We start from the raw sequence: 13,740 nt of genomic DNA, 5'->3' as shown, positions 1-13,740 counted from the left end.
ATTTGTGCTGATAAGAAGTATGATTGCTTAGAAAAGTAATGTGTAAACACGTGCTTCCCAAAAAAAAAAAAAAAAAAAAATGCTTGATACACCTGGTTTATTTCTTATTTGGGTATAATCCTCAGACACATGAGACTAAAGCCAAAGATGACTTCTTCCTCAGGTTATGAGAGTCTAGTAGTTCACATAATTTTTTTTTGTTAAATATTTGAAGTTTCCAAACACTAATTAAGGAAGGAGTATGACCCAGTGAAATTGCCCATTCCATTTTGATGCATTCTCATGCTTCAAAACTGAGCTTTGTCTTCCTCTTAGCCTTATGGTGAAAATATATTAGTTGGCATGAGATGATATTTTTCCCCCTTCCCCTTACTTTATACTTGATTTACAGCCACATTAAAAGTGTTGTCTGGGTGGAAAATGTTCTGCATTTTTGAAAAACTTAACCAGCAGACTTTTGTTCTTTTTTTTTTTTCTCTCCTCTTTTTTTTTTTTTTGTTTTTTCCCCTCTTAGTTCTCGCCTGGAACCTGTGAGTAATCATTCCACCCCTCAAGGCAGTGGAGCTGCAACACCTGACAATCATTCTGTCATTGACACTGTGAGTGAACAGGATGAAGGGACAATGACACCCCCATCCAAACAAACCACACCAACCACCAGTCCCCGCAACTCCTTAAGGTACAGAGTAAAGTTTTTTTCCTTAAGGTAAAAAAAAAATTAATAGGGTGAGCGTGGAGGGTACTGAGAAAAAAGAAATGTACTTCTGTGGATCTGGTTGAAATAAGTCAGCAGAGAAGTGAACCTGAGGATAAAAGTACCTGACTCCTTTTGGTAGAGGAGGTGTGCAAGGAGTGAGGAAAATTTGCTACAAAATTAAGGTCTGCAAGGAACAGGATGTTTGTCTCATAAGACTGTATCTGCAGGTGATCTATTATTGAAAAATAATGATATAAATATGTATTAATCAGGTGGCTTGCTGATTGTAATCGATGCAAGTTTTTAAACAGAAGTCCCTGTGTTATTCCTCTCTGTCCAAAGGGGCCCTGTGGACACCAACAAAAGGACCCCTGAACCTAGGACTGTTGTTGTCAAAAAATCCCAAGTGGATCTTGGGATCCAGATCTGTGGTGGAAACCTGTATGGAATATTTGTCTCGGATGTGGATGATGACAGCCCAGCTAAAGGGCCTGATGGGCTCATCTTGGGTGACATGATACTTGAGGTAAGGTAGGAAGTCTGATCAAATGGCTGAGGGGGTATAAAGAGAGCTGCAGAAAGAATCATGCTGTCTCACAATGGGGGATGTCCTGGTAATCTGCCACAAAAATGGGGTGGGAATGGTGAGATTCTGACTGTGACATCTGAAGAGCTGGGTGATGGGGAGCTGGGGGGCTGCCCAAATAACCCAGAAGTTTGGAGGAGTAATGCATCTCTCCTTGGGAGCCCAGACCTACTCTCTTTATCTGAATAGGAAGCTTTGAATCCAGTTGCTGTGCACAGAAGAAAGGCAAGGGTGTGAAAGATTGCAAAACAGAACAATATTGATCTTATCTCTATGAAATTCTAATCAGAAGCTTAGGGAAAGCATGCAATATGTCTGTGACTCTGCTTTCTATAGCTGAAATGAGAATATTTATCAACTTGGCAGTCCTGTGAAGTTGACAAATACATATGTGTTGATGAGCTTTGCAGCTAGAACTGGGCATTGAGACTGAGCACTCAGACTCTCCCATTACTCCTCCAGTACCCAGGTGGAGATTTTGCTTTGTAATTGTGGTTCTAACTTCTCTCAGACCACTTACCTTCCATAAAAATATGTTTTCCCTTTCAAAGCTATTTAAAGAGCAGACTCTCTCTCATGGTGCATCTTGGCTGTGTTCACTTAGGTTTCTTTTTTTTTTTTTTTTAATTACTCCCCTGTCTAAATCTCCTGCTATCCATTTTAAGGTGCAAACTGTACTAGAGTAGTTGGAAAGATTTACATCTATATGGAACCTGCCAGTGGGAAAAACAAGCTAATTTTAGTACCTTTTTCAAACTCCTCTCAGTCTGTTACCTATTAAGATAGAATTTCACACCTAAGGGCTTCTGTGTTTTGCAGTATGGGTCCATTGATATGCGAAATAAAACAGCTGAGGAAGCTTACCTTGAGATGTTAAAGCCTGGAGAGAACATCAAAATAAAGACTCAATACAGAATAGAAGAGTTCAATAAGATAAAAGAGCTTCCTGGAGATGGATTCTATATCAGGTATTTGAATGGGACTGGAAATGGCAGCATAAGGATGCCATTATTCCAATATGCCATCCATATTAGGATAATATGGAGATTACATCAGTTTTACAACATTTTTAAAACTCAGAGCTAGTCCCAGGTAGTCTCTGGGACTGAGTACATTATCTATAGCACAGTAAGTCTTCACCTTTCAGTGTAAACTTGTGTGCTCTTGAAATGTGGGTTATGCCACTAATCTGTTAATTTATTTCCAAAAAAGTACACACCTTCTTTCCTTGAGCTGATGGAAATAGTTGGAATTTCTGCCTCCCTTTCCAGAGCACTTTATGACCGTCTGGCAGAGGTGGAACAGGATTTAAGCTTTAAGAAGGATGACATCTTGTATGTGGATGACACCCTGCCCCAGGGAAACTTTGGTTGCTGGATGGCTTGGCAGCTGGATGAGAATGCCCAGAAGCTGGAAAGAGGACAAATTCCAAGTAAATACATGTAAGTGACCCCAGGGACAGAAGTTACCTTGTAGTACTTAAATGTCTGACTAGTGAGATGTGGTAACAAAGATTTGCTTCTTTCTGGAAGATATTAAGTCATAGATATGTCATTTTAGGGCAGGTTTTACTAACGTGGAATTGAATGCAGTGCTCAATTAAGTTGTTTTTAATTCTACCAAATGGTAAGGTATAGAATTAAATAACAAAGGTCAGGTTACCCTTTAATCCACAGTTATCACAGTGATTCTGGGGAAGCATCAGTGGTTTTAGTTGTCTGGAAATAGCAACATTATTCTAAGATTTTGTATCCACCAGAATCTCATCATGTTGGGGGAGCAGTTAAGAGGAACATGCAGTAACTACTTATTTATATTGTTATAACTGTAATATATATGGTTATAATATAACTACATATTTATATTGTCACTTTAGTGATTAAAATATTTTTTTTTCCATTTTAAGATAATTTTTTTGGTTTCCATCTGTTCTAATAGTTTTCCCAAACTGTCATGACACAGAATTCATCCTGACAGTGGGACAACACTACATGGAGTGTGTGGAAGTACAACACAGATCCATACACATCATTGGTACTTGTTACTGGTGGATGGATAGCAAAACCAGCTACATTTTACATGTGTTATGGGGCCTAAATATTTATCCTCACACAAAATAAAACTCATACAGTGAAACTGTTATCACTGTTTGTGATGAAGATACTTGGGATAAGGCCTTTCAATAAAATATATTTCCAATATATTCCAGAAGCAGCAGTCTTTGTAAAAATAAATTTAAAAAAAAATGTTAAAAAAGCTATGTTTAAATTCCAACCAGTAAGCCTGTTTCATTCTAGGATGGATCAGGAATTCTACAGGAGACACAGCATGTCTGAGGCTAAAGATGAAAACAGCTCATCTAAGACCTTGTCAGCAGCAGCACGGAGATCATTCTTCAGAAGGAAGCATAAACACAAGAGAAGTGGTTCCAAAGATGGAAAGGATTTATTGGCTCTTGATACAATCAGTACAGACTCAATTCCTTTCTTGGATGGCAAGTACTTTTGTTATACTTGGAAGGGGGTTGCCATTCCTTCTCTTTCATTTTTAAACAGCTGCACCGTGACACAACAAATGATGTTGTGTTCTGCTTGGTCTGAATAGAAATGGTGATCAAATGTCCCATCTCATATGTTATTTTAATAATAATTTGTATGAAGAAAGTGTTTCAGTTTGCTGTGTGGTTTTTTGTTTTTTTTTCTTCTTTTGGTAGTTCATTCCTCAAGCTGTTAGGATTAATGTTTCATTTGCAGAGAGAGATTGAGTTTTGATGGGGGGTTTTAATCTTCCTTTGAACTATTCAGTTTCTGTCCACGTTGCTTAGTCTAGCCAGAAGTCCTGGAAACCATTTAAAAATTTGCACTTCTATTTCTTAAAAAATCATGTCAGTTACAGTGCTTGTTTTCCCCAACAAACCAGAGCAGAGAAACCAAATATCATATCTTGTTTAAAATTTTAGGAAAAAATATTAATAAATGGTTTTAAAGCTTGGGTGAGGGTGGGAGAAACTCCAGGTTCAATTAGGAAAATGTCTATTTGAAGCTGTGAAGTGGAAAAAAAAGCAATTGTGGCTAGTGAGGGCTTTTTATACTTGTCAAGGCCTTTACCTGTTGCAAAGGAATTGTTTTCATAAATACTGTTGGGGTGCTTCTGCTTATCTGAGGAATACCAGGAAAATAACTTCTGTTTTTATAAGTAAATGTTTTGTGTGTCTAGATTCCTCAAGCCTGGCATATCAGCGTGTACAGAAAGTGGACTGTACCTCTCCTAGGCCTGTCCTTATCCTAGGACCTTTACTTGATGCTGTGAAAGATATGTTGGTCAAGGAATCCCCAGGAAAATTCTGCAGGTGTCCTCTTGGTAAGTAGGCAAAGGTAACCAGCTCATTCTTGCTTGGAATAGGTGGTAGTAGCATCTAGAGAAGTGAATTAAATGGTAGCACAAGCGTGGGGAAAAAAAAAAAACCAAACCTAAATAATTAGAAGATATTTTTGTGGTAGCTGTGTTTGGTGCTATGGGGAGTAGTAATGATCTGGGTTCTCTTCTGATTGTGTGAAACAGAGGTAATGAAAGCTTCCCAACAAGCCATTGAACGGGGTGTGAAGGATTGCCTCTTTATTGATTATAAAAGAAGGAGTGGGCACTTTGATGTGACAACTGTAGCTTCAATAAAAGAGATAACAGAGAAGGTGAGTTACTCAATGCTGGAAGTCTTGATCCAGTTTGCTGTGTAAGGTCAGAGTATGCTGGGGGGTGGAAATGATGTTAGCCTCATCCTCCTTTAAGGCAGTCAGAGAATCGTCCCCCAGGCTGCTGAGTAAAATAAAAGTTACCTCCCTTTGGCATAAAACTTTTTAAAGATTATTTGATGCAAGTTCACTTTTGTAGAAACTAGGAATGTTTGTTTTATTTTACACTATTTGTAAATAAATTGAGAAATAATTTCTTAGATTCTGTAGATTCCTCCTTGCTACACCACTCAAACTAGGATTGAGATATTTAACTATTCCATTTAATGCAGTCATGTAGAACATAAACATCATAATAATCCTGGAGGCAGCTGTTAATTAAAACCTGTGCATTGCTTATAGTTTTCTGTCCAACCACACAGAGTCTTGCTACTTTAATCCTTGCCTTTGGTTATGATTTCTGAAAGAGAAAATGAATGGGAATATTAAAATTTGGAGAATAAGTATTGCGTAGACTTCAATCTGAGCTTTCATTTTGTTCTTCAAATAGTTTTATTTGTACCAATGCCTGCTTTTTGGTACTTTGAATGGAATTTCTTGCAGTTTTTCACCATCTGTCTTTGGTTAGAAATTCTTTGGGGGCCGAGTGCTCCTTAGCCCCAAGATGCTGAACATGTAGCAAAATTCTGTCGGGTTGGTGTGATTTAAGCAGGGGAAGAAATGGGGGATTTGCATGTGTGCTTGTGCTCTTTAACTGAATGAGTGTTTTGCATTTACATTTGATCTTAGGACTGTCATTGTCTGCTTGACATCGCTCCTCATGCCATCGAGCGGCTCCACAGTGTTCATATCTACCCTATTGTCATTTTTATTCGCTACAAAAATGCTAAACAAATCAAGTAAGTCTGCTGAGGGGTCTAGTTCAGGGATGTTTGTTGTAGTTTAAAATGAGGTTGTTGCCTGGATTGTTTCTTTCATCCTCGTCACCTTAAATCTCTTGAAAACGTGGAGATTAATCCTCATAAAAAGAGCTGTGGGGTAAATGGTGTGAACTTCATTTTGGTTGCATGGCGATCGAGTGAATCTTTCAAAGAAATAAAATAATGGAGACCAAAATGTGTGTGTGCAGGAGGCACTTGGGATTTTCCTGCACACCTGGGTGTTAAATTGTAAGGTGTGCATGAGGATGATGTGGTGACTGGGACAAAGAGCTGCTCTTTATCTTCAGTAGGGCCAAGCATGTGGATGCAGTGCCAGCTGATTCCTAAACCTCAGCTTCCCCACCTCCATCCTCCACTGAAAACATCCAGGGAAGCCCCATTGTGCCATGGAGTGTTATAAAGGCTGTGGTCCTCTTGGGCCAAACTTGTTCAGTAATTGGGATTTTCCTGCTTCAATGTAGCCAGGAAGAGAACAGAGCTACACCAGTCCCTCCCCTAATATTTGGGGAAAGTTTCACACCTTTTGATAGATGGGTTTGGCAAGAAGTGACATCACCTCCCAACTTAAGCATTAAGAAATAGTCTTGGTGAGAGATCTTACCCTTGTGCTACCTTCATTTTGAAAGCTGAAGACTTGCTCTGTAGGTAAATTTGATGCCTCTTTGTTAAAGAAGTGTCACCACTTCCAGGTAGAAGCAAGACCTAAAGCAATATGCTTTTATTTCATTACCACTGTAGGATCATGGGCTTGAAATGATAAATGGAAGTGTCATATCTTGAGCCCCTTTGGGGAGAGGATGGTGACCATTACAGCTGTTTCTTTTTGTTGTTTTGGAAAGTGTCAGCAATTGAACCAGACAAGCAGGATTTCCAGCAGTCATTAGAATCAGATGCAGTGAAATATTGTCTCTGTCTGTTAGTAGCAGCAATTTTTTTTCTTGAGCAGCCTTTTAATACAGCAAAGGCTCTGTTGGCTTTCTCTGAAATGCTACACAGCAGCTCTAAGTTAGTTTAGTAGTGATATTTTTTTATTATTTGTAAAATAAAATTGTGCTGCTTTTCTCACTGCTGTAAGAAGTTCTGCTCATATTGTTTCAGTACCTATCTACGTAAACACAGTAGTTGAGCATAAAATCTGCTTCCTTGAAGAGAGAATCCCCCACTGGGGACCCCAAGTGAGATCTGAAGTGTGTTGCAAGCCTTGATTGGATTTTTTTTTTTTTTTAAATTTCATTTCTACCATTTTGTATTGCTTGATATTTTCTCTTCCTTTACTTCCAACAGCTTGTATCATAGAGAAACAGCCATCCCAAAAATGTGTCAGATATAAGGATGACACAGAAAAGAAATATTAGTTTTGTTCAGGGCTTTTAATATTTCAGGCCTTTGGAAGAGCAGTACTTTTGAGCCCAGCTTTGTGTAGGGCATAGTTGAATGTATATGGAAAAATGATCTGATTCACAGGAGCTAGAAAAATGATATTGTTTCTTCCTCAACCCCTTCCCAGTGTCTGAGATTTTAAAGGAATACTCTCTTGGTCTGAGAGCAAATAAATTTGTTAGCATTGAAATGATTGTGATGTCTATGGTGATACTGCTGAAACACAGTAGATGGCACTCTATGCATGGGATTATGTTTGCAAATTAATTAGCCTTTCACACTAGTGGAGGGAATGATTTCAAATCCTTTAAAAAGAGGAAATTTACTCTTCTTCACGGTTTGTCTTTTTTTCTTTCTTTTTTTCTTTCTTTTTTTTTTTTTTTTTTTTTTTTTTTTTTGCAGAGAGCAAAAAGACCCAATCTTCCTGAGGGACAAAGTCACACAAAAACATTCCAAAGAACAGTTTGAGACAGCTCAAAAAATAGAACAAGAGTATAGCAAATACTTTACAGGTCAGTATTTAATCAAAATTTCACTAGGAACACCGTGGCAATTTGATCCATTTATATTGTAATTCAAGATTCTGTGTCCCTGCAAAGAGTCCTTTTGATTTTGTTGCTTTATCCATTCTGCCAAATTCATGCTCTGGTGCTTTATTTTACTGGGAGAGTAAAATTGTTAATATAAATCCCAACCCCTGCCTTCATGCATTTTTGTTTCAGCATGTTATGAATCTTAACAACTGAAGATACTCTGAAAATGCTTTATTACAAGCCAGTAGCACTGAAAGTATGGTCAAGGTGGTTTGGAACCATGTTGTCTGTTTTATACCATGTCAGGAATGTAAGTTGGTTCATGATTGCAAAAATCAACCTAAACAAACCAACAAAAAACCCCAACCCTATGGTATAAATTTGAGTGATTTTTGAGGCAAATTTTAAGAGAAGAAAGAAAAAAATCGACAGAGGTTTCCTGAGCACACATTGTAATTTGGAGCAATTAAATTTAACTGCAGAGGCCTTTTGGATATCATGAAGTGTAATATATGAATCTTGGAGTTTAATTAAGACTGAGCTGGTGTCCAAACTATTGACACTTCAGCTTATTGGAATTAAAATACAGTGTATGAAATAAGCTTTGTATTGGCTTTTTGGACATGGCAGCTTCCTTGTGAAGTTATGTGACCCACCTGAGCTTTGTAGCAGTTTCATGAAGTACCTTTTTTGACTAAAGACTCTTTCCAGTTGGCTTTTTATCCTGAGGTGTGAGCAGTGTGTGACCTGAGTCCCTTTGCTCACTGCTCTTTGTCACGTTTGGTGGATCCTGTGAGTTGCAGTGTTCTGTATCCAAACTCACCTGGCATCCTTAACCATAGGATCCACTGCAGGGTCAAGTCATCATTTACATGAGATCAAATTCTTCTTTCAAAAATAGAATAAGCCTTATAAAGCTTTCTATTTTTCCAGCACTGGTGGCAGCTGAGGCCAGAGGCTTTGCTGCCATATTTCTCAAGTCATAAAGTTCCTCACTTGTTAAGTGTAAAAGCTGATACCTTCTCCTCTCCCATGTTGCTGCTGGCATTTGACTTTTTATAACTGATGTTTTGCAAGGGCAGAATGCAAGGTGGTTTTTTTTCTTTTGAATTGAATGTTGAATTGATTTTTTTTTTTAATCTTTTGAATTGATTTTCAAGGAGTATCTTGCTGCTGGCCTTTTGTTCCTTGAGTCCTAAAGTGCAGTTGACAATAAGAATTGGAGGAGCAACCACTGCTCTGTTTTATTTAGTTCAGTGATCTGTGAGCTGCCTCATAATTTACTTCTAATATTTGTAAATAGTGCCCAGTTGCTACAACTATAGTCTCTGTGTATATTACCACGTAAATATAAAGCTCTTACCACCACATGCTGAAGAGAGGAGGTTTATTATAGCAGGTTCTGACCATCTTTAGACTTAAACTTTGCCACCTGATGCCTCTGAAAATAGTACTTGGAGGCTTCTAAGAAAACAGTTGTCTTAGTTGATTATAGCCATCAGTTCTGTGACTCCCCTGGACTGCTTTAAGAGCCAGCAGGAGAAACTGTGTATTGAATGCTTGACCTCTTTGCCCTGTTTATTCTTTTCCTCATTTTAATAGTCATGCACCTGGCAAATCCTGCATTGGGCAGATGAGTTCTCACCTCTTGAACACACACTTTGCAGGAAAAGGCAGAAGGCTTTGCAGTTAGTCCTCACTGCTTCTTCCAGTCTCATTGGGATCTGTGTGGTTTCTTTTTTTCTCCAGGCATTGTCCAGGGAGGAGCCCTTTCAAGCATTTGCACTCAGATTATGACAACTGTTGATCAAGAACAAAACAAAGTCCTGTGGATCCCAGCTGGCCCCCTGTAGCTCCCCTTGGCTGTGAAATTCCTTTGCAGATGTAAATAACCAACTAACTCTCTATCCAACGGGCTCTGTCCTTTTCTGTCTGTAAAGATCTCCATAAGTGGTTTCTGCTTCATGAAAGGGGCACGATAACACTGAACACTCAAAGGACCTGGTGAGGGATGTGGGAAGGGGTGGATCACTTCCCCAAACTTGTCTCCTACATCCTATGTCTCCACGGGAGAGGTTCTCCCCAGGGGTGGTGACCTCCGTGTGCATGGCCACGAGAAAAGAGTTGAACAATGCTGCAAAACCCTGTAGAACAACACGTTTACAAAAAACCTTTTCAAAGTATTTGGTTGTTGCTGTTTACTTGAATGTCTTTCGTTTTGGTGGGTTTGTTTTGTTTTGTTTTATTTTGTTTTTAAGCTCTGTGTCCTTTCACTTAATGAGGTAACTCTCCAAAAAGGAGTGGAATTTCCAAAGATGAGCCAACGGTTTGTGTGCCATGTGAACTCTTTAGTTCCAGTTTCCACCAGTTCTGAGGATGTTGTTGACTGGACAACCAGGTGGTAACGTGGGATGGAACTGGTACTTCTTGGGAGTAAGCTCAGAAGGAAGTACACTCCTCTACAGGGCAGACCACTGTTTGTCTCCTCTCACTGCTTGTCTGTCAAAGCTCCCTTGTCTTCTGCATGAATTTACTATTTAAATGTCATGATGTATCTGAGCATCACGTGTGTTGAAAAATAATAATTTTTGGTTGTTGGGCCTGGGTTGAGTGGTGGGGAAGGAGTGAGAAGCCAGGCCTGGCGTGCTGTGTTCTGTCCCTTGTAGAGACTGTAAATACAGAAAGCTTCCGTCGGTGCAATTTTGCAGGGTAATCCTTAAGCTTTGTACTTCAGTGTGTAGCATTCACATAGATTGGTTTTATTTAAGAGCAGCCCCACTTTTAGGGCTTTGATTAAAAGCCTGTAGAAAGGTACTAAATTGTTGAGCGTTTTCACTGTCAAATAAAATAAGCGAGCCTTTAGTTTTGGTTGCAAAACCCATTTACCTATTGTACCAAACTCCATTGTATCAGTTCCCTTTTTGGTTTTTTTGCACTTCTGATTCTGTGTTCCTAACACAGGTTTTGTACCTGTCTCTCCTGTCTCTTGTGCCATGTTTCTTGGGTACTGTATTTTAATTGGTATCAAAATGTCCTGCGAGTAGAACTGCTTCTCCATCACTGTTGCTGACATTTCATGGGGTAGGGTTTCTAGTTTTACACTACAAGCTGTAGTTTTGCTTCTGTTTGCAGCTTTTTTAATTAAAAAAAAAAAAAAAATTAAAAAAAAAGGGATTATTCTTGCACAGTTCGTCAAAGAAAGATCTGGTCCTAAATTTTAAGTCCTGTTTTACAGATACTATTTTATAGTTCAAAATGCTTTATGTAGTATTTATGTAGTTATATACTATATAGAGTGTTTTGAACTATAATACCTATAAATATATATATATAGTATTTTATATAGTATTATACCATACTATTATAATACTGTGTATATATATAAATTTAAAAATAGGCAAATGTTATGGGTGAATTACTAGTCCAAGTAGTTCTCATGGTGAGGGACAGCAGTTGTTTTTTGTTTATCTCATTTTTTCTTTGTTTTTCATAGCTTGAGGTCAGAGTAGACTCCAATGGTACAACGGAAACAGACAGGTACTGTTCTGACATGGATTTTCTGTACTAAATAAAAATGTCACTTTGTATCAAAAGGAAAAAAAAAGTTAAAGAAACTGATTACTAAATAAAGGTCAATTTCTAAAACTTGACTTGTGTGTAAAAGGACTTGTAGCTAATGTTCTTGACTCTAATGTTGTGGAGTCCTCATACAAAGTTTTATTTTCTGCCAAAAATTGATGTGTGTAGAGGTTCAAGAAGACCACCTTGAAGGGATCAAGTTCAGCTCTTGTGTTTTTACCCCTCCATAAATACCAAAGATGTTGGAAAAGTTCAGGACCCAAGAAGTGAACTGTTGGTTTGTGTTAATGTATTAGAAACATTCTGGCCCAGCAGTGTGAAGGAATTTTAAGCAAATGGAATTAAATGGATGAAGTGGAGAATGAACCTATCAGTGTTATTTTCAGTGGTGTCACTGCAAACCAGGGAGAACCTCATAGGAAAAATGTGAAGCATCAGCTTGAAGGCACATTGTAGGATTCTGTGCCTCAGTTTTTACCCTTCAGCCTGAGTAGCCTCTTCTATTCATTATCTGAAAACTTAGGGAAGGTCATTGTTGTATTTTAACTTTCCTGCTTCATCAGTTGCTTTATTTTCAGGTGCCAAGCAGCATCTGAATCAGATTGGTAGAGGATCAGTCTTCTTGCAATCTGCATACCTAGAAATAGCCTTCAGTCAGAAGACAGAACCATGGTGGTTTTTTTAAAGGAAAGCAAATAAGGTGGAAGTTCTGTCTTCTAGGAGAGGAAAAGAGGAAAAAATGAGAAAAAGCAGGTTTTGTCAGGTCAGTAAAAGCCCTGCTTTGCATGTCTGCTGATCACACGTGAGTAGAACCAAAGTCTTTATTAAACCCCAAAAAAATTCCTTTAGCTCAGATGAAGAGTTTCCTTTTACACCATTTTGTTTTATAACACTACCCACTGGAACTGGAGCTGGCCATCATTCCAAAGGGCATCTTTGTCCAGGTGTTTAAATAAAAAATATAGGTCTGTGGGTACTTTAAAAAAGAGTTCAAAACTAATATAGCTAGACAAGAAAAGGCTGAAAATTTCAGTCTCATGCTCATAAACAACCATACAGCACATTTGGCTGCAGGTAAGGAGTTAGAAAGCAGCATCTTTTACCTTTATTTCTCCTTAGCTAAACTGATAAAATGTCTGAGGGTACTGCAGCCCATGTATCTATGTTTGATAATACACTGACAAACATCTACTTGCTTTCAAACCTTTAAATTCTGTTCACACTGACCTAAACTTCAGGGTGTTTGGCAAAATCCAGAATTACACAGGTGCTGGATGGTTAACAATAAATACACTGATGTCTCCAAAATTGGAAACAAGTCTAGCAAAACATGACTTTCAGAAGCCTGGAAAAAAAAACCAACCAACCCAAACAATCTGTTTCTTGATAAAACTTCACTTATATTTGCATTGCCTTTTTTCTATGCAAGGGGTCTACATCCAGTTGTAAGTTTGTGATGGAAATAACTGTTTGTTTATAGCATTTTAAAAAGATAATTTCCATGAAGTCAGCCACAGGATCCTAAAGTAAGACATTAAAAACTTGGTCTTTGATGTGAAGATGGGATTAGAGAGTGCTAACAATTGCTCACATCATCCTAATAATAAGTAGGTTTGTGATGCAAAGGTGAGTAATTGCAGTTACTGAAGGAAAAAAAAAAACACAGGGAGCTGAATTCCAGGGTGGTGACAGAAGCTGCATGTCCTCAGCAACCCTTAAGGTTGATCCCATGGTGGCAAATGTGGATTGTTTATACCTGGGGTTGGCTGAACTCTGTGGCCTTGCAGAGCTTCTGGCTGCCAATGTGTTTCTAACATTCAAAGAATACTCAGGCTTTTATAAGTCTGCCTTGTGCTGCAGTAAAAAATGTGCATTTAATAGCTGCAATTACAGTGGGAGCTGGTGAGACCTGCTCTGACTGATTTGCTGTTCAATTATTTAGAATTAATTTTTCAGGGTGGTACCACATATTTCGTGTCAGAGTGACTGTTTTTACAGCTGCAAACTAATTCAAGTGGTTGTAAAAAAAAAAAAAAAAAAAAAAAAAAAAAAATTTCTACCCTTCCTCCTGGCCTTGGATGGCAGAGTTTCCCTTAGAGCTGGAAGATTTGAATTCCAGAAGGCATTTGAATTCCTATCTGATGCTGACAGGGCTCTGCTGTCCTGCAGGAGAGGTGATGGAATAAAGAGATGCATGGAGTAAAGATACTGTGGGGCTTCAGTGGCTTCTGCTTAGCTCTGCTCCTCCATGGGATGCTCCATAGTGCTTCAGTCTTTGCATGGGTGAACCCTGGTGAGGTGCTCCCAGTCCTGGCTCCATACTGGCAGTTCTGTG

General features: G+C 38.5%; 1 protein-coding gene across 2 annotated transcripts in view; it reads left to right on the top strand.

The window, feature by feature from the left end:
- Window positions 1-11,476, top strand: part of DLG5 (discs large MAGUK scaffold protein 5) — a 95,270-nt gene extending 83,794 nt beyond the window's left edge. For both annotated transcript variants that reach the window (XM_071748263.1, XM_071748264.1), the window contains 10 exons: window positions 515-679; window positions 1,040-1,223; window positions 2,103-2,251; window positions 2,555-2,725; window positions 3,581-3,777; window positions 4,500-4,643; window positions 4,845-4,972; window positions 5,762-5,871; window positions 7,696-7,805; window positions 9,576-11,476. In XM_071748263.1, coding sequence (XP_071604364.1) covers window positions 515-679; window positions 1,040-1,223; window positions 2,103-2,251; window positions 2,555-2,725; window positions 3,581-3,777; window positions 4,500-4,643; window positions 4,845-4,972; window positions 5,762-5,871; window positions 7,696-7,805; window positions 9,576-9,679 — 1,462 coding nt within the window. In that variant the 3' untranslated portion in view covers window positions 9,680-11,476. The remainder of the gene's footprint in view (window positions 1-514; window positions 680-1,039; window positions 1,224-2,102; window positions 2,252-2,554; window positions 2,726-3,580; window positions 3,778-4,499; window positions 4,644-4,844; window positions 4,973-5,761; window positions 5,872-7,695; window positions 7,806-9,575) is intronic.
- Window positions 11,477-13,740: the final 2,264 nt, after the last annotated feature.

The sequence above is a fragment of the Heliangelus exortis genome, chromosome 7 (genome assembly GCF_036169615.1).
Source record: "Heliangelus exortis chromosome 7, bHelExo1.hap1, whole genome shotgun sequence".
Lineage (NCBI taxonomy): Eukaryota > Metazoa > Chordata > Aves > Apodiformes > Trochilidae > Heliangelus > Heliangelus exortis.
Note: the sequence above shows the minus strand (reverse complement) of the source record. Positions and strands in the feature narration are given on the sequence as shown.